Raw genomic sequence first — 23014 nt, forward strand, 5'->3', positions numbered from 1 at the left:
CTTTTCGTACCTCTGAACCTCTTTGATGTTTTTTTTATTTTTAAAAGGTAGATAGTAAATTACAGTTTTGGTAAACTGTAAACCAAATGTAAATTACCGATAAACTTCATCATATTTTTTGTGACATTCCATGCACGGTTCGTTTGAGTAAAAGTTATATGAAATTTTCTATCACTCAAAAAGTCTTTTCGGATTCGAAAAGTAGAGTGAAAATGGAGTCTTTCTAGCTAAAAATGAAAATAGGTCGTTCGAGCTCCTGGAGAAATATATCGTTTTTTACATTTTTTAGGGCCTATAAGAGGCTGATACGAAAATTGACTCAAAATTACTCAATGTTTCTGTTTTAATTTCTAAACTAAGATAGCTATTAAAATGATCTTGGTTTCATTTTAAAGCTGGTGTAATTTGCCGTCGATTGAGTGGTCTGCAAGCTAATTTTGTCAAAAATTGACAAAGTTATGATAGCTTGAATAAAGGGTATCCAAAATAAGCTTACTTGTTTTCCTTACCAAGTAAGGCTCTATTTTTTTCTTTTTTCCCCTTCAAGACTAAAAACTTTAGAGTCAATCTGTAAAAATTACAGCATTTGTAGTACTCTCAGGTCTGTAACGAGCGTCAGATTTTTAAATTTGACCCATTGGTTCCGGAGAAAATCAATTTTTGGTCGTTTCTGTTCCGTTCTGCTTACAATCAGCTATTGACATACGGCGCAAGACGCGCCACTGACGAGGAGACCAAGTACAGAAAATCAATTTTATCCACTTTAACAATCGATCAAATTTAACATGTAAAGCTCGTTACAAAGTTTAAAATACGATAAAGAACATTTTACTCTTTGCGTTTTTTCCCTAAGCCCCCATTTTTTGGAGTTATGGGGCATTTTCGGGACAATTTTCAATTCGATGCTGTAAGTGGCCAAATTATTCGCATTTCAAAATCTAAAAGTCTCCTGAGAGGAGAGGTCAATACTTTCTTTTGATGTGCCATATGCGCCCTGCTGATCGCAAATTTTGGGGCCACGACCTCTCAAAAATTTTGGGGCTTTGGAGGGCCATAAGTCACAAAAATTTCAAATAGCAAGGGTATGTTTCGACCTCAGACATGGATTCTACGCGAAAAATTACGTAGAATCGATATGGCGCACGGCCTGTTTGCTCCAAATTACTAAAAAACTCCATTTCTCCATAAAAGGCCGTTATTTTTTGGAGAAAATAAGGACAAAAATAAAATCTGAATCTAACAGGCCGTGCGCCATATCGATTCTTTACATAATTTGTTCGCGTAGAATCCATGTTCTGAGGTCGAAACATACCCTTGCTATTTGAAAATTTTTGTACTTATGGGCCCTCCCAAAGCCCCAAAATTTTTGAGAGGTCGTGGCCCCAAAATTTGTCGATCAGCAGGCCATATGGCACATCAAAAGAAAGTATTGACACTCTCCTCTCAGAGAATTTTATATTTTGAAATTCGCGAATAATTTGCCACATACAGCAGTCCGAATTGAAAATTGTCCCGAAAATGCCCCATACCTCCCAAATAATGGGGGCTTAGGGAAAAAACCAAAGAGTACAATGTTCTTTATCGTAATTTAAACTTTGTAACGAGCTTACCTTTAAATTTTGATCGATTGTTAAAGTGATAGAAATTGATTTTCCTGTACTTGGGTCTCCTCGTCAGTGGCGCTCCCCTTTGCGCCGTTATGTCAAAGTTTAATTGTAACAGAACGGAACAAAACGACCAAAAATTTGATTTACACCGGAACCAATGGGTCAAATTTAAAAATCTGACGCTCGTTTACAGACCTGAGAGTATCTACAAATGCTGTAATATTTACAGATTGACTCTAAAGTTGTTAGTCTTGAAGAAAAAAGAAAAACTAGAGCCTTACTTGGTAAGGAAAACATGTAAGCTTTATTTTGGATACCCTTTATTCAAGCTATCATAACATTGTCCAATTTTTGACAAAATTAGCTTGCAACCACTCAATCGACGGCAAAATACACCAGCTTTAAAATGAACCAAGATCTTTAATAGCTATCTTAGTTTAGAAATTAAAACAGAAACATTGAGTAATTTTGGATCAATTTTCGTATCAGCCCACTTATAGGCCCCTTAAAAAATGTAAAAAACGATATATTTCTTCCAGGAGCTCGAACGACCTATTTTCATTTTTTTCTAGAAAGACTCATTTTTCACTCTACTTTTCGAATCCGAAAAGACTTTTTGAGTGATAGAAAATTTCATATAACTTTTACTCAAAACGAACCGTGCATGGATGTGAGGCCTTACGTATGGAGGCAAAATTTTCATCACGGCAATTTTTGTCGAGTCGAGTACAAAATAGGATTTTCAGATTTTGATGAAGAACCGTCTCAAACATCCTAATGAATTTGGTGCAAGAGATTCTAAGTTCGTAGCTCTTAGACACAAGAACGTAACCACATCGCAAAGTTGAAACATGTCCACTCTCAAATGGGCCTGTTGCAAACTTTTGCTAGAGCAAAAATAAGAGTTGTTTCTTGTAGATAATGCCTCAAAAATCACGATGAGCGCATCGGCGAAGTCTGAAATGCACTCATAACTTCACAGTCTGCGTAAGAAATTTGCGGTTTTTTGAGCTTCCCGCTTCAAAAACAATACTACGACACAGGTGAACATTTTGTAAGAGGAGTCGCTCCATCGTCGGCAATAATCATCATGGCCGACGCCAATCCGCCGAAACACGTTTGATGGGACGAGATATAACACCTGAACTGGATTAGACCAGATAACAATCGGTGTGTTAACGTTCATATTTTCCACGCCCGAATTGATTGACCTTGAACTCTCCTCGAATTACGCGCGGAACTGCGCGCAAGCGTCGGCCATGATGAGTATCGCCGACGATGGAGCGACTCCTCTAACAAAATGTTCACCTGTGCCATAGTATCGTTTTTGAAGCGGGAAGCTTAAAAAAACGCAAATTTCTTACGCAGATTGTGAAGTTATGAGTGCATTTCAGACTTTGCCGATGCGCTCATCGTGATTTTTGAGGCATTATCTACAAGAAACAACTCTTATTTTTGCTCTAGCAAAAGTTTGCAACAGGCCCATTGTGCCACTCTTAGAAATCTGTTGGAAGATTCTAATTGAAAATCGCACTGATCTTTCTCCAAATTGTGGGCCGAAATCGACAAAGTTTTAAACAGATATCCCAAGATTATTCTCTTGTAAACAATTGGATCTTCCGAGTCGATTTTGCAACCCATCCTCTGTCTGAGACGTTTGTTCTATCATAGCTGAAGTTGCATTTACATCAAGCAATTTCATATCGTGACATGACTCATCAGAATATTTGTTTTTAAAAAAGTAATTTTTACTGTTTGCGTTCTGAAATTGAAAACTTCAAACCCAGTTTTCGTAGCTCCAGTTCTCTTTGAATTTTTAAGCGTTTTTTAGGTCAAACTTGTTGCAAAGCGCTCCTCATATATAACTCAATTTTAAATATCACTACTTGTAATGTTCGATGTATAGCTTTTGAGAATCGGCCGATACGTAGAGGTAGCAACAAGGCGCGCTACTTTACCAGCGCGGTCTGTTCATATTGCTTCTCCGCAAATATCTCGCCGAGGGATGTGATACAGTTCGCGAAAAATCGCATCTTCTGTGGATGCAAGCATGTCTTCAGGGGATATTTTTGCAGTTGATTGCTTATCCTTGCGCGCTATCGACCGACCGTTTTTCTGCCTGGGTGACAGTTAAAACTATCCCTTGAAGTAAATCCAGTCGAATTCGGTCTTGGAAAACCTTAACCGCTGTAGAAACCTGACTTCCCCCCCTCCCCAAGAAAACTGAAGAAACTCATCGTTCATTTCTTAAAAGGAGCAAAATCTATGTTATGGAATCCACGTGGGTTATAATTTTTGCGTTCCAAACACTGAACAAATAGATTTTTTGATAATTAAGAAGATGACCGTTTATCAGCGTCACTTTTTTTAAAACGTAGAATGAAAATATATCGCAGCGTTTTCGCCAGCTCTCTGTTTTCGTGTAAATAAATTAAAAAATCCCTTAAAACACATTACTTACGAAAAGGACAACCAAACAAGTTAAAAGGAGGCATCCCACAAAACGAAATCTTGGTTTGTTTCTGTAGATTTTTTGTGGCTAATGACTCAAAAACTAACATCTAAAACAAGTAAAAAACTTGTTAATCTTAAAATTCGACCATTTGTTCAGCATTCAACAAACTGTTAAGTATTGTTTGCTAATTACAGCTTTACGACGCGTCCAGTGGGCTGCTAAGTGCCGGAGAAACGGCCATATCTGGCGCCAGAACCCGGCACACAATGGATCGAGTCAATTAAAGAGATCGAACATGCAATTTTTAACTAAAACTGCAAATCTTAATGTTTATTTCGTCACAATTCATATTTCTAGGGGTGCTTGAAGAAGCAAGTTTTACGAAAAAACCAATTGAACCACTCTTAAAACCACAAAAGTTTTGTATGAACGGAGTCAAGAGCTTTTAAAGTTCCCAAATTTTCTCCGACCTCTCCCGTTGACTCAATCCATTGTGCGGCGGCCTGGCGCGAGGACCGGGAAAAAATGAGCGATTCGGCGGCATCACACACGGACGCATTTATGCCAAAAGGAACTAAGTACATTGGATTCGCGCGGAACATAGTTCCTTTTAGCTTAAATACGTCCGCATGGCGTCGCGTCGCGGCGCATCGAGTCGGTGGCGGCTCGGCGTCGGCGGAACGCATTAAAGTTGATCCATCGAAACTGAAACGTGAAACTTTAATCAAGCTTAGCGGCTTTATTAAATCACGTGTGCACCGCCGCGACGCGACCCCGACCCTGTGCACTCTGCACCGCCGCACAGTGGATCGAGTCGATAGGAGAGGTCGGACAAAATTTGGAGACTTTAAACGCTCATAACTCCGATTACACAAAAATTAGAGGTTCTAAAAGTGGCTCCATTGCCTTCCTCGTAAAATTTTCTTCCAGAAACACCCCTTGCAATTTAAAAAGTGACGAAATAAACACCAAAATTTGCAGTTTTAGTCAAACATTTTATGTCCGACCTCTCTGATTGACTCGATCCACTGTGCGCCGCACAGTGGATCGAGCCAATTAGAGAGGTCGAACATGCAACTTTTGACAAAAATCACAAATATGTTATGTTTATTTCGTCACAATTTAATCTTAAAGGGGTGCATCTTGAAGTAAATTTCACGGAAAAACCAATGGATTTACTATTAGGACCTCAAAGATTTGTATAAACGGAGTTATGAGCTTAAAAAGTTTCCGAAGTTTGTCCAACCTATCCTGTTGACACGATCCACTGTGCGCTGCCACCGGGGAGCCCGCGCCCGGCCGGCTCTGCAACCCGCAATGCACGCTCGACTCCGAATGGAGGTCACCACCGCCAGACGGGATGACCTCGAGCACCCCTATACATACGGAGAGTATGAAAATGCTCCCGTGCTAAAAGGAAAAACGCCGTATGAGCATTCGGATGATGCCAAATTTCCTCTTGGAAAAGATTTTCGCAGTTTTATTTAGAGCCCCTAAATACTGAGAGTAAAGACAATACGAATTCATTTCTGATTGGTTCCCGTATTTTAGGCATTCATTATGTCACAAACCGGAATAAAGATTAAATTTTCACCGATGGCAAAGATTATAAACTGGACTGGGCCGGGGAATTGAGGAAACGGCAAGGAACAAACGGAATGAGATGGACCAGGGACAGGAATTCGAGAGTGAGTTGACCAAAGATTACAAAAAGCGTACCATTCGTGTAATCTTTATTCCCGTTTGTGAAAACCATAAGCCGTGTTGTCTTGACTCTCTCTCTCCATAAAGGAACTCTAGTTTTATTAAAAGTTACTTTTTCGGGTTTTTTACGTGCGCATCGTGTTGTACGCGTCACTTACCGTCGGAAAAACGTTTTCGTAAGTCGAAATTCGATCATGGTTTAGTGACCGTTTATTCGATTGATTTAACCGAACTCATCTAGTCGACATGATGTTTTCACCGCTCGGCTGACAGAAGGGCGTAACTATATTTTGAGATGAGCCGTGGACAGCATTGTGTTTTATGGACGGCAGGGCTCATTGCACAGTGTAGCTGCATCCCTACGGCGGGAGGGCCATGTATTGTCTCTGATTTTAGTACGGGAGTAAGTATGCCAACGAGAAGCAGGCCGTCTACTTACTTACTTTTATTCGTCCTGTATAGAACACGTTTTGATACTTAACTATTACGTTCATCGGCTTTCTTTGCAAAACGGAACAATAAATTAAGTTGATTCGACGGACGCCATTTTTTGTGTCAGAGTGAAGTGCGATATATCGCTTCGATTCGTCTCATAATTCCAGCTACCTGTCATTTTTTTCGAATTTTGAGATCGCAATTCTGTTGCCATGAGACTGAAGAATTCATGTACCAAATTCGACAAAGAAATTCAACGTAATAAAGACGTGGTTTCTTTAGAGGAAAAATATCGCATTCGAGTGGAGTTTCGATATCAGTATCGAGAGTGATATTTTTTCTCTGAAAAAACCACGCTTTTATTACGTTGAATTTCTTCGTCTTTTGTACATTCATTTTTTAGACTCATGACAACAGAAGTGCGATCTCAAAATTCGAAAAAAATGACAAGTGGCTGAAATTATGGAATGAATCGATGCGATGTATCGCACGTCGCTCTGACACAAAAATTGCGTCCGTCGAATTACCTTCGGATAGTTTGAAACATTGCAGCCAAAGTGAGTATTTTCCGTGGCGCCTGCGACCGACCTGGATTCACCGGGAAACCGCGGAAATAATAATGGAGTAAAAAATATCCGGAAAAATCAGAGAATGAGCGTGGGGATCAGTGCTGAAAACCGAACATTTCCTCTTTCTTCGCTCCGAGATAAATTTTCCTTGAAAATAGTGATCTGTGTAGAATCGGCTTTAAAGAATCAGTTAAAAGACGAAAAACTCGATTTCCTCGTAAATTTGGGATAAAAATCTTGTTTACTCAAGAGGATCTTGAGGAAGATGAGAAGAAATCCCGAGTTTATACTTGATAATTTTTTCGTTGAATAAAGGAAAATCGAGAAAATATCAGGGAATGAAAATAATCAAGTCTTCCAGACACCATGGCTGTTTTGTGACTTACATCATCGATTTGGCAGCAGGTGTGTCGGGCCTCGTGCAACTGAAGTTCGGGAATTTTTTTTCACACGGCGGGAAAGTTTTGACGGCGAATGATTTCACCCTGTCGAGTTTGACGTTTGACAAGCGTCGTCACGCGGGTCTCGAACGTACCCTCCGACCTCCACCCGCTCCGATTCTTCCGTTTTTATATCAGTAGCGAGGCCTAAAAGATCGATTATCGATATTTCCCCCATTTGAAGCTATGGGAAAGAATCAATCGTTAGGTTGTTCGTTGCGAACACATGTTTATCGATCTTTTTCCATAAGTTCAAATGGTAGATCAATCGATATATCGGAAAGCACGCCACGCCACTGTCTTGTATCGCATGTGCCCATCCCCTCGCAGATATTTTCGTCGCAGATCAACCAAAAAGCCATCGAATGGTAGGAGGATTCGTCCCTTCAAGAGTTTTTTGAACGACGTGATTTTCCTCGCAAAATATCTGACATTGTACTTTTATTCGAAAACATGTGCAAACATTTCAAAATCATGAGTTGAAAAATACTGACTCCGCTGGTTTTAATATTAGAGCCTAACACTGACCGGAGTGGCTGGCGTGCTGCGGAACGCGCACGGGCTCCTACAAACCTAAAGGGATACTTCACGCATTGCGCAATGCTTGAAGTATCAAGTTAGGTTTGTAGGCGCTGGCTGGCCGGCAGCCGCGCGCCGCAGCGTGCCGGCGCCTCAAGCAACTATTTCACAGCAGAGGTGGTGCACAGTATCATACGAAATTGAAAGCGCTCAAACATATTCAGAATGACAGGCATCTTTTAAGAGTTCTCCTCTAGATGAGCTTTCCTCGCAAAATAAATCAAGATACTTCGGCAAAAAAAGGGTGCAGTAGTCCAAAAACTCACTAAATCATAGCATCCGTATTTAAAAGCGTTAAGCATAATTTTTGAACTTTATCAGAGGAAAAAGTGACTCAATTTAGGCAGAAAAATTCTTGAGTATGCCGTCAAGAGGATACTTTTTTAATCAAGAATACAATAGCTGAATGAAAGCGGGGCTCTGCTTGAGGAAAGTGAATTTTCCTTCCTTGAAAATGTCTTCCCCACATACTACCTGCACAAACTCAGTCAATCGCAAACTATTTAGAATGTGGTACTCTAAATAAACCAATTCCATGTTACTTTTCTATGTTTTAAAGTACTAGGTTATTTTGCATGTTTGACGCGTAGTCATACGCTTTATAATGACCAAAATCGTCAAATTAAAGTCTTTGACTAGGGATCAGAATATTGGTTAGGTGCTTTAGTTTCTGAACGTGCTTTATCACTTCATTACAAAACATCGGCTCCAACCAAAAGGAGGAGCTTGACTGTATTGGGCATTGCCTAATTTCTGTAGCGTTTTAATTTTTTGCCCACAACTGACGATCGAACATTCAACCACGCGTGGGGTCATACATTTTGTGGTTTCGGAAATTATTCGGAGGATATTAGAGGGTTTTACGTCTCCTGGTCGTCGAGTAATAAATTAAAATCGAACCGTAAATTTGGCAACTTGAAGTGCAGTTAGGCTGATTCTGGTTTAATTGCCCATCCATATCTTAATAAGATTTAGGATCGCGTGCCAAAGTATGGACTTTTCCTAGGTTACCCCACAGGTCAACTATTTCGTCTGCTGTCTAGCGAAAATCAATCTGATTTCCATCTCTTCAAAGAATTAATACCTTGCGTTTTCTTCTTTGGTTTCAGGATCAATCTTAAGATTTGGAGAAAAAAAGCGATGGGGTGTCTAAGGAGATGAAATCTCATTATGAGGTAAGTATCTTACTACGAACTCGATTTGTTTTCTTTTAAGTTTCAACAGCGTTATTTTCTCTGAAAATAAATGGCGAGGGTTCGTCTCAATTGCACAAAGTTCGGGAGTTATGAGGAGCGGTAAACTTAGGTGGATAAGATGTAGCCTCATCGTCGCTCACCAGTGATATTCAGAGTTATCCCAGCCGAAGTGACCATACCTTTACAAAAAACTCCACGGTGAAAAATACGAATGATAAGCATGGGTTTTTTCCACCCCAGTTAACGAAGTTATCACAGGATAAAAGAGCTACTCATCTGTTTGTATTATACGGAGAAGCGTAATTCAATCAAAATATTTATTGTCTGGAATCAGAAACCAGAGGGTTGATTATTGCAAGTAACCTGCAAAGCGTTAGACAAAGCGATCGATAAAGGAGACAAGAGGAAAATGGAGTGATTAAATTGGTTGAAACGGGTGATTCTACTACGCAAAGAGGAAAAATGATGGACGAACTATGGAGTGTCTCTTGAGTTGCCGTTAAGTTAGTCTATCACTTACCTACTTTTTCTATTGCAACCGCCCGCTTCCACCAATAGGATCGTTCCATTTTCCTTCTTCCGATAAATCAAATTCTAAATGATGCAATCGTATTCCAAACGCTTCCTGAGAAACTTATGAATACTTTCTGCCCAATTTTTCAAATACTTTTGCTCGCAATTTCACCTGAGGTGCCTGAAAATTTCAAGGAAAAATATTCATAACTTGCCGCAAAAATGAACATTTCATCGAAGGAAATTTGGGCAACTCTCGAATGTTCACACGGCGTTTTTTCTTAGCACGGCAGAAAAAGTGTCATTCGCCTGATAATCTATGTGAAGATAGATTCCTTTGGCGAATGGGAGTCGCAGAGCGCTCGAGCACGCTGAGGTAGCGACTCGATATATTTTATATGGTATCATGAACTCAAAAAAACTTAAGACTCGAAAAATGGACATTAGCGGTTTTCGCACGTCCAGATTCAATTGTTTTCGAAAGAGGACCACTGAGTGGTGAAGGCTGAGCTCACGTATCAGGAAGGAAGTTAGTGAGTCGGAGACAAATGAAGGGATAAATGTTGGCAAATATTAATGGGAGCGGACACGGGTGGGAGGAAGGGGGGGAGGTTGGCGGCGATCGCGAAGACGGGAGGAGGGCGAAGGATGTTAGGAGAAAGAATGAATCTTGGATGATGAAAGATGACTCCATCCCGGAGGGCAAGTGATAATCCCGTCCGAAGGAATAAGTTTCGGCAAGATGGAAGTGCAAGTGGAAGTGGCGAGCCTCGGTGTCTCGGACTGAATTCATTCTCCGTGCATTTGACAGCCGTGAACATTCCCCGCCGCCGTTTCAACTTCCGATAACTTTCTTCACGACGGAGCGCGAGTGCCGGTTGAGCAGAAATTTAATCACCACTATATTTGTAGAGCCAAAGAGACCTTTATTCCCAACCTGACGGATATGACGCAGGCAAACACTGGAAAAAAAACACATTGGATCTACAGTCCAGACTCTTAAAAACATCGACAAGAAAAATTACTCTTGATTCGGTCGGATTTTTGCTTAAATCAAGAACCAATTAGCCTCTTAATTTGAGCGGATTTCCTTTTCATTTAAGCTTAAATCTGATTGAATCAAGAGTATTTTTTCTTGTCAATGTTTTCAAGAGTCTGGACTCTAGATCCATTGTGTTTTTTTCCAGTGAATATTGAAATCAGTTAAATTTTGACGGTTTACACAATTTTGTGAATTCATGACGAAGAGCTCACGAGTTGTCAATATTTTTGGAAGAATAACTCATGAAACCTACGAAGCCTTTTTGTCTCTTCCTCTTCGATTGCTTCTCATATTTTCAGATGTTGAAGTTCCGAAAATTCTGAATTTTATGAGATGCTGAAAATTTCAAAATGAGTGGCTGCTCAGAAGCTAAACATGGTTCAAAATACTATCGTGTGATGCGAATTTTTACTTAGACTTTGTTTTCACATGAGCAACGAATTATTTTCTGTAAAATTAGGAAAATAATCAAAATTTCAAACTAAGTTGGAATATTTGACTATTTGCCTAGGCATTTGACAAAATGTCTGATTTTACTACTCGCCTGTGACAGATACACTAGGGTATTTTGTTCCTGGGAAACGACAAAATGATCTTTCTCTCGGTTAACAGTTACTCCAGTTGACTCAAGCCCTCGTCCCACGATCAAGTTAACTCATCAAATGCAAGATGGCGGGTTCATCAACATTTGACGGCCCGCTAAAATTTGATAAGCCCGTGTCCCACGATCAAATGAACCTATCAAATACTCATCAAATGCAAGATGGCGACAGGTTTTCGCGCAAGTCCGCTATCAAATGTTAGCGGGCCGTCAAATGTTGATGAACCCGCCATCTTGCATTTGACGAATTCATTTGATCGTGGGACGAGGACTTACCGGTGTATGTTAACCTTAACAAGCTGCTCCGGCAACCAGCAGCTAACAACCCGCCACGTCACTCGCGGTCGGAGACGCGTCTTTGACGCAGTCAAACGCACGCTCGCGCGGGTAATTGGCACGGTCTCGGATGTCACTCGCGCGAGGTAGAAGCGCGAGGGAACAGACAACCGACCCCGAACTGAAAGGGAGCTCCAACTCGGCTGATTTGATTGACAAACGCGATAATACCCGGGCGGACCGCGAAAGGAGCGGCACTCGACAAAAAGATTAGCGTCCCCGACAGGGAGATCGAAGCGACGCAACGCCGCCAGCCGTGAAACCAGTGTCGAAGCATTTAAGCGTTCGTTGTTTCGGGCATCGCGGCGCGGGGCGGCGGGGACGCTCTACAGCATTATTTAGATGTTTCCGCATTAATTACACCGGACCGGAAATATTTACGTCCCTGGGTTACACGGCTTTACGTTCTGAATGGCCGATCGCGGCAAAAGCTATAATTAATACCCGTCCCGCGGTTGCCGAGATCGCTGCGACGGGAATTCCGCCTATTTCGACGGTGATGTCGAGAGTGTGAACGCCCCAGGAATTCGGGGCTTGACTCCGTTGCTTGTTGCTCTTCGGTGCTGGAATGTATCGGTGACCGCAGGCAAGGTTAGTTATGGCTAGAGTCCCTTCATACTGAGAGTCAAGACAATGTGAATCCATTTCTGATTGGTTCCCGTATTTTAGGCCTTCACAGTGTCACAAACGGGAATAAAGATTACATTTTCACCGATTGCAAAGATTAGAATATGGAATGGACCAGGGAATTACGGGTTCGGCGAGGAACAAACGAAATGAGAGAAGGAACGGAGAAAGGAATTTGAGAATGGGCCGATCAAAGATTACAAAAAACCAAAAAACGTTCAATTTCTGTAATCTTATAGTCCCGTTTGTGACTCCATGAGGGGGTGTTGTCTTGACTCTCAGTATAAAGGGACTCTATAGTTATGACCCAGGGGCCGAATTTGTCGGTCCTTCCACCGTACTTAAATGAAAGCCCGCGTCCCACTATCAAATGAACTCATCAAATGCAAGATGACAATTGCTCATCAATATTTGACGGCCCGTAACTTTTGATAGTAGACTTGCGCGAGAACCTGTACGCATCTCCGCCATCTTGCACCTTATAAGTTCATTTGCTGGTGGGACACGGGCTATACTTAGGATGAGTCTGGACTGACCGTAAGCCCGGCTTAGCGCTTCTGCGGGCTGATTCTTGAGATTTATTGATAAATCGATAGACAAAGAAGAAACAGGTTTTATGGAGCGATCCTATTGGCTGAAATGGTTGAATCCTATCGACTAATATAAGGGAGAAAATGATAGACTAACTAAAGGGTCTCTCGTGGGCTGTCATTAGTCTATTAGCCACCTCTTTTGTCCATTGCAAACCCAAAGCCACTGATAGGATCTCTCTGTATCCCTTTTGTCTTCTTTGTCTGTAGCTATGTCTACCAAATCATCCCGCTGATTAGCTGGTGATGCGGTTTGGACTCATCATAGATGTTGCATCCCCGTGTGGAATAGCCGACAAAATTCGGCTCAGTGTGAATACGCCTTGTTACAAGGTCGGTATATGGAATCGTGCCATGACCGTGAAAAATTCATTCACAATGGGTCAGTCGCCCTGATCATAGAATCGTATATTGATGCTCGATCCTTGCAGATTAGCTAAAAAATAATAGGATCTGCCCAAACAGCAACTTCCTACCCTTAATATTGACCGAGACACCGCCCTTTCAAAAGTCGAGTATTTGACGTCGCATCTTACGCGGTAGTGACACCCTTGGTTTCTTCCACCTTGCTTTCATCAGTCGGTATGTGACGCACATTTGCACTGCTTGTTCAACGTGAAACTCGGCTGAAAGCAAGAGGAAGGACACCAAGGGTGTCATTACCGCGGTAGATGACGTCAATAACACGACTTTTCAAGGGGCGATATCTCGGTTAGTATTGAACATAGAAACTTGCGCTTTGGACGGACCTTATTACTTTCCGCTGATCTGCAAGAATTTAGCATCAAAACTCGATTCTGCGACCAGCGCAACTGATCCATTGGCAACCATAATTTCTGGCTCAGTTAAGAAGCAACGTAAGTACCAATAGTGTCTCTGTGCTCATAGATGTTTTTACTGATAAGCCAGGAATTGTAGTTCTTAATTGCAGAATGTAGTCCAATTAAAGGGCTTGCAGTATAAAGCGCAAAAACGTGTAGTTTTTGAAAAATTGAGATTTTCATGATTTCAGCACGATTTTCCCGATATTGAGCACTGTGGGAAATTGTTGAATTTGAAATTTTCCGCGAGCCGTAGATAAACTTCGGCTGTTTCAGTTTGCACCAATGCTGGCACATTGACTTATCAAGCGAAAAAATGATGGTTAAGCTAGGATTAAAATGAAGCAACCGTATTATTTAAATGACTAATGATCAAATGAAAATGCCTTTGGAGAACTTTGAAGTTCAACTTTATCAATGGAGCCTGGAAGGCTATAATTAAATGCATCAATTACTGAGGAAAAGAGCCCTAGTCAAGCATTGAATCAAATCGTATTAATCCGAGATAACCGCATCCTCGTCGATTCAGTGTAGAATTCCTTCCAGTGGCGAGGCGTCAACGATCGATTATCAATGTTTTCCTTTTGAAACTAGGGTAAAGAATCGATTATTGAGGTGTTCAATGCGAACGTCCAGTTTTTCGATCCTTTTACATAGTTTAAAATGACAGATCAATCGATACATCGCAAAGCACGCCACGCCGCTGACTCCTTCATGCCATGCAATGCCATTTTAAACCCTGGACCCTTATTATTTATTTACAACAACGATTCAGCGTAAAAAAAGACTGAGCAAGTATTTATTCAGGAGAGGTTCAAAACCTGACTTTATGAGGAGTTCTTTCATAAACTTGATTCGTTTTTGCAGAGCTTCCCCTATAATTTAGAGAGAACTTAATGGCAAGGTATAGAGTAATCCTGATTTTTATAAAAGCTCTGCTAAAGTTCAGCTCAAATTATGCCGGCAAATCCTGCAATCGGTTCTGGATCGTGCAGAGTAGAGCTCATTTTGGTACATGTGAATTAGGAAGAATGCAAGGTCATTTTAGGAATAAATACTTCTATCAGCATCACGGTAGAGACTAACGCGAAAAAATAAGGCTTCAACATGTTTCAAAGGTCATGCTGACTTACATTGCGTTGTTTCTCCGAAAAAGGTGGGTAACTTAATTCTAAAAATGCAAATTCGATTCAAGCCCATCAAATTTTCACAAAGGTATGACTGCATGAGTTCTGTCCAAAATTAGGCTAACTTGTGCGCACAATCATGAGGAACAAAAATCAGAGAAATTTTCGATGAAAAATACTCAACATCATCCTTTTTAAATTACAGTTTACCAATGGAAATCTGGCAGCGTTGAAATGTAGTAGCGTTCTTTCCCCCATGACAATAAGTTTGTTTCCGATTTTTTTTTTTTTTTTAAGCATTGAGACCTTTTTTTTTTTTTTTTTAGCATTAAGACCTCTCCCCTAAAATGGTGGTAAAAGAGCAGATCCACGAATCATCTTCACAAAAGCGCAATTTCCGATCGAAAATTTTGCAACGTTGAAAAGTAGAAACGCGTTTTTACGTCGAGAAACGATGCGACTTTCCTGCCGAATTTGTTCATCCTTGAAACTACCCCCAAAAATGGCCGGAAAAGAGTGGGTGTGTGAACCATATGACAACACATGTTGGCCCTGTGCACGGTGCTCAGTATTCTTATTGTCAGCGGATTGTTTCGCAGTGATTTATTTTAAAATCCGGCTGGATGCTTTGAGCCCTGGCCCGGGGTTGTCGGATTTACCGATAAATATCACGCATTTAATCTTTGGCTCGGATCATTTACGTTCGATCTGGCAACGCCGCAGCGAACGTTACAATGCCGATATGGTGATCGGTGGTCTTTATCATGCGAGGTGAATGATCGGTGATCCGTGTTCCGACGTGACGACACGCTTGCCAAATTTCTCGTAAACGCCTTCCAATGCATTGACATGGAAGCTGGTTATTTGGACTACGAGCTTTACCAGTGGTCTGGAAAACCTGGAAAAGCACGGAAAGTCAGAAAAACGTCAGTGGTCTGAAAAATTCAGGGAATTTTGTGTGCAGCGTTTCGCAGAAATCAGCGTCATTGAGAGGAATAAAATTGAAGAGGATTTTGTTCGAAGGTCAGGGAAAGTTCACTGGCAAAATGTCGCGTGGATCTTGAGTTCAGACTCTTAAAAACATGGACAAGGAATAGTCTTTGATTCAATCGGACTTTTTGCTTGAATCAAAAGGATATCCGCCTAAATTGAGAGGATTGGCTCTTCGATTCAAGGAAAATCGGATTGAATCGAGAGTATTTTTTCTCGTCAATGTTATTAAGAGTCTGGACTCTAGATGCAAGCGACTCGTTTTCCAATGTTATGGAATTCAAAAATTGAGGCATTTTTTGGTAAAAGAGCGTATAAAGACTTTCAATGCTGCCAAGATTGTTCAACGTAGTTCTCTAGTTGGAAGTAACTTCTGCGACAGTTCTGCTATGAATTTTTCCTTGAATCTGCTTCAAGTATTTCCATACTATTGTAAAAAAGTGCGTAGATTGTGAATGAATTTTCTTTGCCGCAAATACTACAAAAAATTGCACCATCTTAGCACCATTGTAAGCCTCATCTGTTACCCAAAAGTTCTCAACTCTAAGGTCAGGGAAAGGCGCGAAAGGCAGGAAATGAAGATATCGTGAAAACTTTTACTACTCTTTTGAATGAGGAATTTCTGGCTCATTTCAAAATCAGTGTATGTGGTATTAGTTCCCCTTTGAAGATTAGTACTTTTCTGAGTGAGGCAGAAATATTTATTCCGAATTGTAAAATGTAGTCCAGGTGGCGTGTCGAGGAGAGCGGTGATGCCCAAATTTATGAAATCTTGTTCCCCTCAAAATGCCACTATTCTACTATCCTATATGCTAACCTTACTATATCTAGAATGATTTTTCTCGAAAACAGCATACGATTAGCTGTAAAACTATGTAAATACGTCGTAATACTGCATTTGAGTATAGTTCTCGTAGCGACATGCAAATATAAATATGTATTGAGTAATTTTTTACTTACATTTACTTAAAGCGTCCACTATTTTTGGGCCCTGGAAGGCCTCACTTAGCCTAAGATGGCTGAGCTAATCAAAGGCGGTAACCGCACAGAGGGAGGGATTTCAACACAAAAGTTCGATTATACAAGAAGTAAAAACACAAAATAACCCTATCCTTCGGTTGACAATTGCAAGAGAAAATGATTGCCAGCTTTCTTAAAGGAATCTAATAAAAAACGAATTGTGAATATCGTCGTCGCAATCGAAGAATTGTCCCTCTTCATTGTTTTCTGCGCTAAATTCACCGCAAACTGTACAAAAATCAACACAAAATTTGTGTAAGTTTGTGTTTCACTTCCTATATTAACCAAAAGTGACATAAGAACGCAAATATTTTTATCACTGAAGTGACCAAACTCCCCCTATGAGGGTACTCTAATTGCCAATTGTGTAATAGGATTCAAGAGGCAGATTGAAATCAAAAGGCGCTCCCTATCGGCTGAGGACTTAAAAGTCGGGAAAATTCAAGGAGTGGAAAAGGATAATATTATAAAGAGCCTGGTGTGGAAAGGGAGCTTGACTTTCCAGTAGTCTTGACACCAATAATCTCCACGATGGTGTCCCATTAAAAGGCGCGGAATAAGACGCGAGGTAGAATGCGGAGAAAAATTCAAATATATCTGAGGGATAGGCTTGGAGGAGGGGGTGGGGGGGTGGATTGGGGGTGGTTTCCAGGTCCAGCTCCCCTCTCGGATGCCCTCGCGCGTCATAACTCGAGAATCTGGAGGAAAACTCGCTCAACAGCAACACCCGGTGCATTTATATTCATACTCTTTCGAACACGTGCAAGATGCGCCCTCTCGATCAAAGCGCCTCAACAGTGAACACTCTATCCGAAACAACTATTCAGCAGTCTGTTTGCGGACGGTCTGGATGTTGATGTACACGATTAAATGAAAAGACAGCTCTCAGACATGTTTTTCAACACCTTGAGCAGCGAATTGAAAGTGATGTACAGGGAAGGTTCCGGCAACATATTCCTTAATTAACCAGTTGAAATTATGAAACTTAAAAATAAGGCGTATTCTAGTCTGAAAGAATCCTTTGAAGACCCTTTATTATTCATTTTGTGTAAAACTCGTTATGTACAACTCTTTAGTGTATGAAGTGTATTAAAGTCAGGAACAAACTCATAGCATTGCATGGGGGGGAAAGAACGATTATCGATATTTTCTCATTTAAAGCTGTGGTAAAGAATCGATTATTAAGAATTTCGTTGCGAACACCCTGTTTATCGATCCTTTTCCATTAGTTTGAATGGTAGATCGATCGATATATCGCAAAGCACGCAACGCCACCGGCCGCTGGTAAAACAGCAGGGTTTTAGGGAACTTTCTCCATCGATGTGGATGAGTATGAGGAAAAATTCAGCGGAAACTAGTCACGCTTGTGAAGAGGAAAAATCCACCAGTGGCGTGGCGTGAATTGAGATATATCGATTGTTGTGCAGTTTAAACCTATGGAAAAGGATCGATAAACAGGGTGTTCGCATCGAACACCTTAATAATCGACTCTTTACCATAGGTTTAAATGGCATGACAATCGATATATCGCAATCCACGCCACGCTACGTCCAAGAGTGGTTTCTGAAAACGAAGCGCGTGTTGCAAGTGGGTTGCACGCAAAAAACGATAAGCTCCACGCCACGAGTCCACGCGCGAGGCGGCCACAGAAACGTATTTAAATCAAAAAGGACCTATATCCATTCCGACATGAGCCTTGAGAACCGAAAGGATAAACGTATTACAACGCTCGAGCCGCAATGCGTAGAGTTCTTTTTTGGTTTGAATAGTCGTCGAAGTCAGGTGAAACCTCAAAAATTAATTCTTCACTGAATAAACTGAATCTTGTTACTTATCTGGGAATTCTATTTTGCTAACGAGGTGTGCGTCGCAAAAAGTACACACGTCAACTGAGTGTCTGATGCAACGCGGGGAAGTAGATTGATGGAATGACTACGTCTCTCGATATTTGATACGTCCCCTGACCGCTACTCAGTCCAACCCCCTAAGACACGCTCCTTGACCCCTTCAGTTAATAAAAAAGAGCGGACTCATGGCTTATCTAGGGACTGTGTCCCATCGATAGCCGCATAAATCATGAAATTGGCGCGCAGTGGCGTGACGTGAATTGCGATGTATCGATTGTCATGCCATTTAAATCTATGGTAAAGAATCGATTATTAAGGTGTTCGCTGCGAACATACTGTTTATCGATCCTTTCCCATAGGTTTAAAAGGCATAACAATCGATACATCGCAATTCACGCCACGCCACTGTTGGAGCGGTGGATTTTTCAGACGAATTCTGACAAATGATAAACATTTACATTGTTTAAATTGGAGACTTCAAAAATTTACCATGTAATCATAAGCTATGTCATAAATCTAAATAAAGCGGGCTCATCAGAAACCATCACCTGTACCGCCATGCTAAGGAAGAACGCCGTATGAACATTCGATAGTCGCCAAATTTCCTTTGATATAATGTTCATTTTTGAGGAAAGTTATGAATGCTTTTCCTTCACATTTTCAGAAACTTTAGGTAAAATTGTGAACTAAATTATCTGAAAAATTATGAAGAGAATATTCAGAAATTTACCGGGAAATTTGCGTTTTAAGAAAGGAAATCCCGATGTTGCCGAATTTCCAATCACAAATGTAATTTTTACCCAGGGAATTTTGAACAATTCTAACTGAACATTCTTGAACAATGATTTCTTTACTGATTCAACGTAAAAATTAGACACAATTTTTGAAATAAATTGCTCAGATACATTCTTGTGAAAAATTGAAAAGTTTCTGTCAATTTTGCAGCTCTGGATGAAGTTACGCTCCTTCAGCCGGGAAACGACGCACAAGGGATCGAGTCAATGGGAGAGGTCGGACAAAATTTGGAAACTTTAAACGCTTGAAACCCCGTTTATACAAAACCTTGAGGTTTTGAAAGTGATTTTATTGGTTTTCTCGTAAAAGTTTCCTCTTCAAGCGCCCCTTGAAATTTAAAATTTGACGAAATAAACATCAAACTTTGCAGGTTTAGTAAAAAACAACTCATGCCCTACCTATCTAATTGACTCGATCCACTGTGCGACGCATTATTCCAGCGAAGGATCTATGTTATTATTATACCGTTTAGTGCAAATTGCATTTAAATTAATTTTCATTTTATGAGTGGCTGCTTGATGGCAACGTCAAAGCCCGCGGAAACAAATCATGAGCCAAGGCTTTTCCGGGCACTTGGCTCTGGTGATTGCGTTACTCTCGTTGAGCAAAGTCTTTGAAAACGGAACTCGGCTGCCAATTAAGAGCACTCGGACTTAAAAGAAATGAAAAACGGGAACGGAAATGAACAATAGTTGAAGCCGTTGCCTTGCACTCATTGGTTTATCCTCAACGTGGAAAAATAAATTTTGATGAGAAGTGCGCCCCAGATAAGACATAATATTTTTACAATATTGGGCAAATATTGTCAGTATTGTCGCAATATTTACACAATACTGACAATATTTTGATAATATTTTAATCAATATTATTTTTTAAAAAAATATTCAAAGAATCTTTATTTAGTGTTTTTAAAAATAATTTGTTTTCCCAAAATATTATAAAAATATTTTCAAAGTATGTTAAAGTATTGGCACAGTATTTATGCCAAAAGGAAATATGTGTACACTTTTAACATTGGCTCAATATTGGCCCAATGTTTGCGTAAATATCAAAATAATATTGTTACAAATATTGGCTAAATATTTCTGTCTTATCTGAGCGCTGACTTCTCGTGCTCAATTATTCTTTTATTGGGATAATTCGAACAATTTCCCAACTGATTTCATATGAGATTAATATAATTATAATTTTAATTACCGTAATTATGACCGCTACAGTCAATGAATTGACCTAGGCGATGTAAACGTGTTTTGTCATAAACCTAGGAGCCAAATCCGGGACCTAGTTCATTCCCGAAACCCAAGTGATATAAACAGAAAATGACATCCGCTCCGTAAAAACTATTGGCGAATCCAGCATTTTTTCTCCATTGAAACCTATGGAAATGTATCGATTCTCAGCGGAGTCGGTGCTCAGACAAGAATCGATTTTTCAGCACAGGTTTATCTTGAGGAAAGCCATAGTTGTCAAATCTCTGGATCTACCACTGGACTAAGATCGCAGTTAATCCGCAAATATAGTAGGTCCTACTCCGTACCCATATAACTCTAGCCATTCGGGAGTAATAGGTTAAGGAGCAAAATTAATAGCAGCCCGATTGTTGAAATTTATGTCGGCACGACAAGAATCGAAAATCGATGTATTACACGGCGCAGATAGAGCTATGTTTTGTCTTATTTTGCCGACACAGCCAACTGAAATTTCAACAATCAGGCTGCGGGTCACTCGAAGAAGGGTGTGACCACTTGATGTCAAGTTTTGAGAGATGAAAAACTTGAAAAACTTGATGCCTTCGATAGTTCTTCGATTGTTTGAAAAAATGAATCAATGTTCTATGTACATCTGTAATGAGGCTATTGTCACACTAAAGGAAGAACGAAGAAATCGGGCGAGAAAAGAGAATTTTGAAACTTCGGTGCATACACCTCTCAATCACAAAAACCGCCAAGTGCTGCCATTTTTACAGTCTTAGTATCATGCGTGTTCAATGACAATATTGAATATCCCATTTGGTGCTCTTACTCATGGTTTTTACCATAGGAAGCACCTCGCGCTATCAGGGGTGGCATGGAAATGGTGATGCCCTTTCTCCACTGAAGCGAACTGGAAAAGCGTGGAAATTCCGCAGGAGGGTCCGACATTTTTTCCTTCATAATACGCGAGTTTTTTAACAAAGCCTGAGAAGTATGCAATCCCCTGCGTGTTGATTCTTAGAGTTGTATTTGGCTGCGAGATAGCAATTGTGCACTCAATTAATCTTCAAGCCACCAATAAAATTTTGCGTCTGCGTCATTTTTGTTGTAATTCAAGCGAGAATTTCACATTTTGGAAATTTTTAGAATTTCGTTAAATGAAGGTACTAAAAAAGTACTGTATTTTTCTGTTGAGAAGATACTGAACTTGTCGGGGATGTACTGAAAAAGTACTGATTTCTGACCAGCCTTTTTTAGTAGACACCCTGGCTCGTACAACTCGCATTCTTCATGAAATTTTGATGAGTGAATACTACGTATAAGTCTGCACCTTGTCCAATGGTCCATTGCCGTGCATTTGAAAAACCCTGATAAGAAACAAGGAAACGTTAAAAGGACGGCCAGGGCCCGAGTATCCCTGAATGGACCCGTCGATTCCATTATCGTTTATTTCTCAAGTTGAAGGTTTTTACGACTGCTACTCGTCTCGCGCTCTGACTACTAATCCAAATCAATTAGAATTCTCTATTGATCCAAAAAGGCAGTTCTTATTTTACCCTGGGGAGCACTCCTGATGCCGGGGTCCGAGGAATTTGTGCCAGAATAAGAGAAGGCCGGACATCTCTGTTCATCTTGCCTTCCCTTTTACATTAGAGCTCTTCGTTAAGTCAAAAGGCGGCGAGCTCAAGCGTTTTCCTATGTTCTCGGTCTATTTACAGGGTGCAGCGGGCCGATTATTGAAATTTATAGACAAAGTTATAGACAAAGAAGACAGAGGGGGTATAAAGCAATCCTATTGGTTGAAATGGGTGGTTCTCATAGACTAAGGGGGAAAATGATAGACTAACCGTCGGGTCTCTCGTGGGTTGCCGTTAGTTAGTCTATTACTAACCTCCTTTGTCCATTACAACCACCCGCCTCTACCAATAGGACCCCTCCAAATCTTTTTTGTCTTCTTTGTCTTTGTCTATCAATTTCAATAATCAACCCGCAGTAAGTAACTTGAACTGTTTCGAAAATTCATTTGCTCTTGTTCACGATTCAAATTTGAAAATTGATTTTCTATGAGACACGATTACTCATAAACGCGGTTGTAGTTTATCAGATTTATTGACTTGAAAGCAATTATTTGGCTGTAAGGCACGATAAATTAAGTTACAGAATTACTTCTCTAGCTCTTAGGTAATAAGTACACAAGAAAGTAAAGTAGGAAACATATTGGAGAAAAAAAAGGGGGGAAAACCATACTTTTTGCTTCTCTTTCTCTCTCTTTTATACTATAAGCTCTTAAGCCTCCTAAATTTTCATTTTTGATAACGCTTAGTTCTGGTGTTCTATCAGGCCTACTTTCGTGATTTTTGCGCCTATTGACAGGTGATTGTCTTGAAATAAGCGCGTCTTAATAAGATTTTGGAAGTTTTTTTTTATCTTTTATTAATTAACAAAACTACTGAGTATTAAATGTTTTTACATGAATATAAATAATGATTAAAAATATGAGCGGGATTTTGGAAGTATGACCCAAATG

At 40.3% G+C, this 23014-nt stretch overlaps 1 protein-coding gene across 5 annotated transcripts in view; it reads left to right on the top strand.

The window, feature by feature from the left end:
• The window catches only part of Sol1, a 307494-nt gene that overhangs the window by 102289 nt on the left and 182191 nt on the right, over positions 1–23014 (top strand). For all 5 annotated transcript variants that reach the window (XM_072299662.1, XM_072299661.1, XM_072299659.1 and 2 more), the window contains one exon: positions 8899–8964. In XM_072299662.1, coding sequence (XP_072155763.1) covers positions 8947–8964 — 18 coding nt within the window. In that variant the 5' untranslated portion in view covers positions 8899–8946. The remainder of the gene's footprint in view (positions 1–8898; positions 8965–23014) is intronic.

The sequence above is a fragment of the Bemisia tabaci genome, chromosome 4 (genome assembly GCF_918797505.1).
Source record: "Bemisia tabaci chromosome 4, PGI_BMITA_v3".
Lineage (NCBI taxonomy): Eukaryota > Metazoa > Arthropoda > Insecta > Hemiptera > Aleyrodidae > Bemisia > Bemisia tabaci.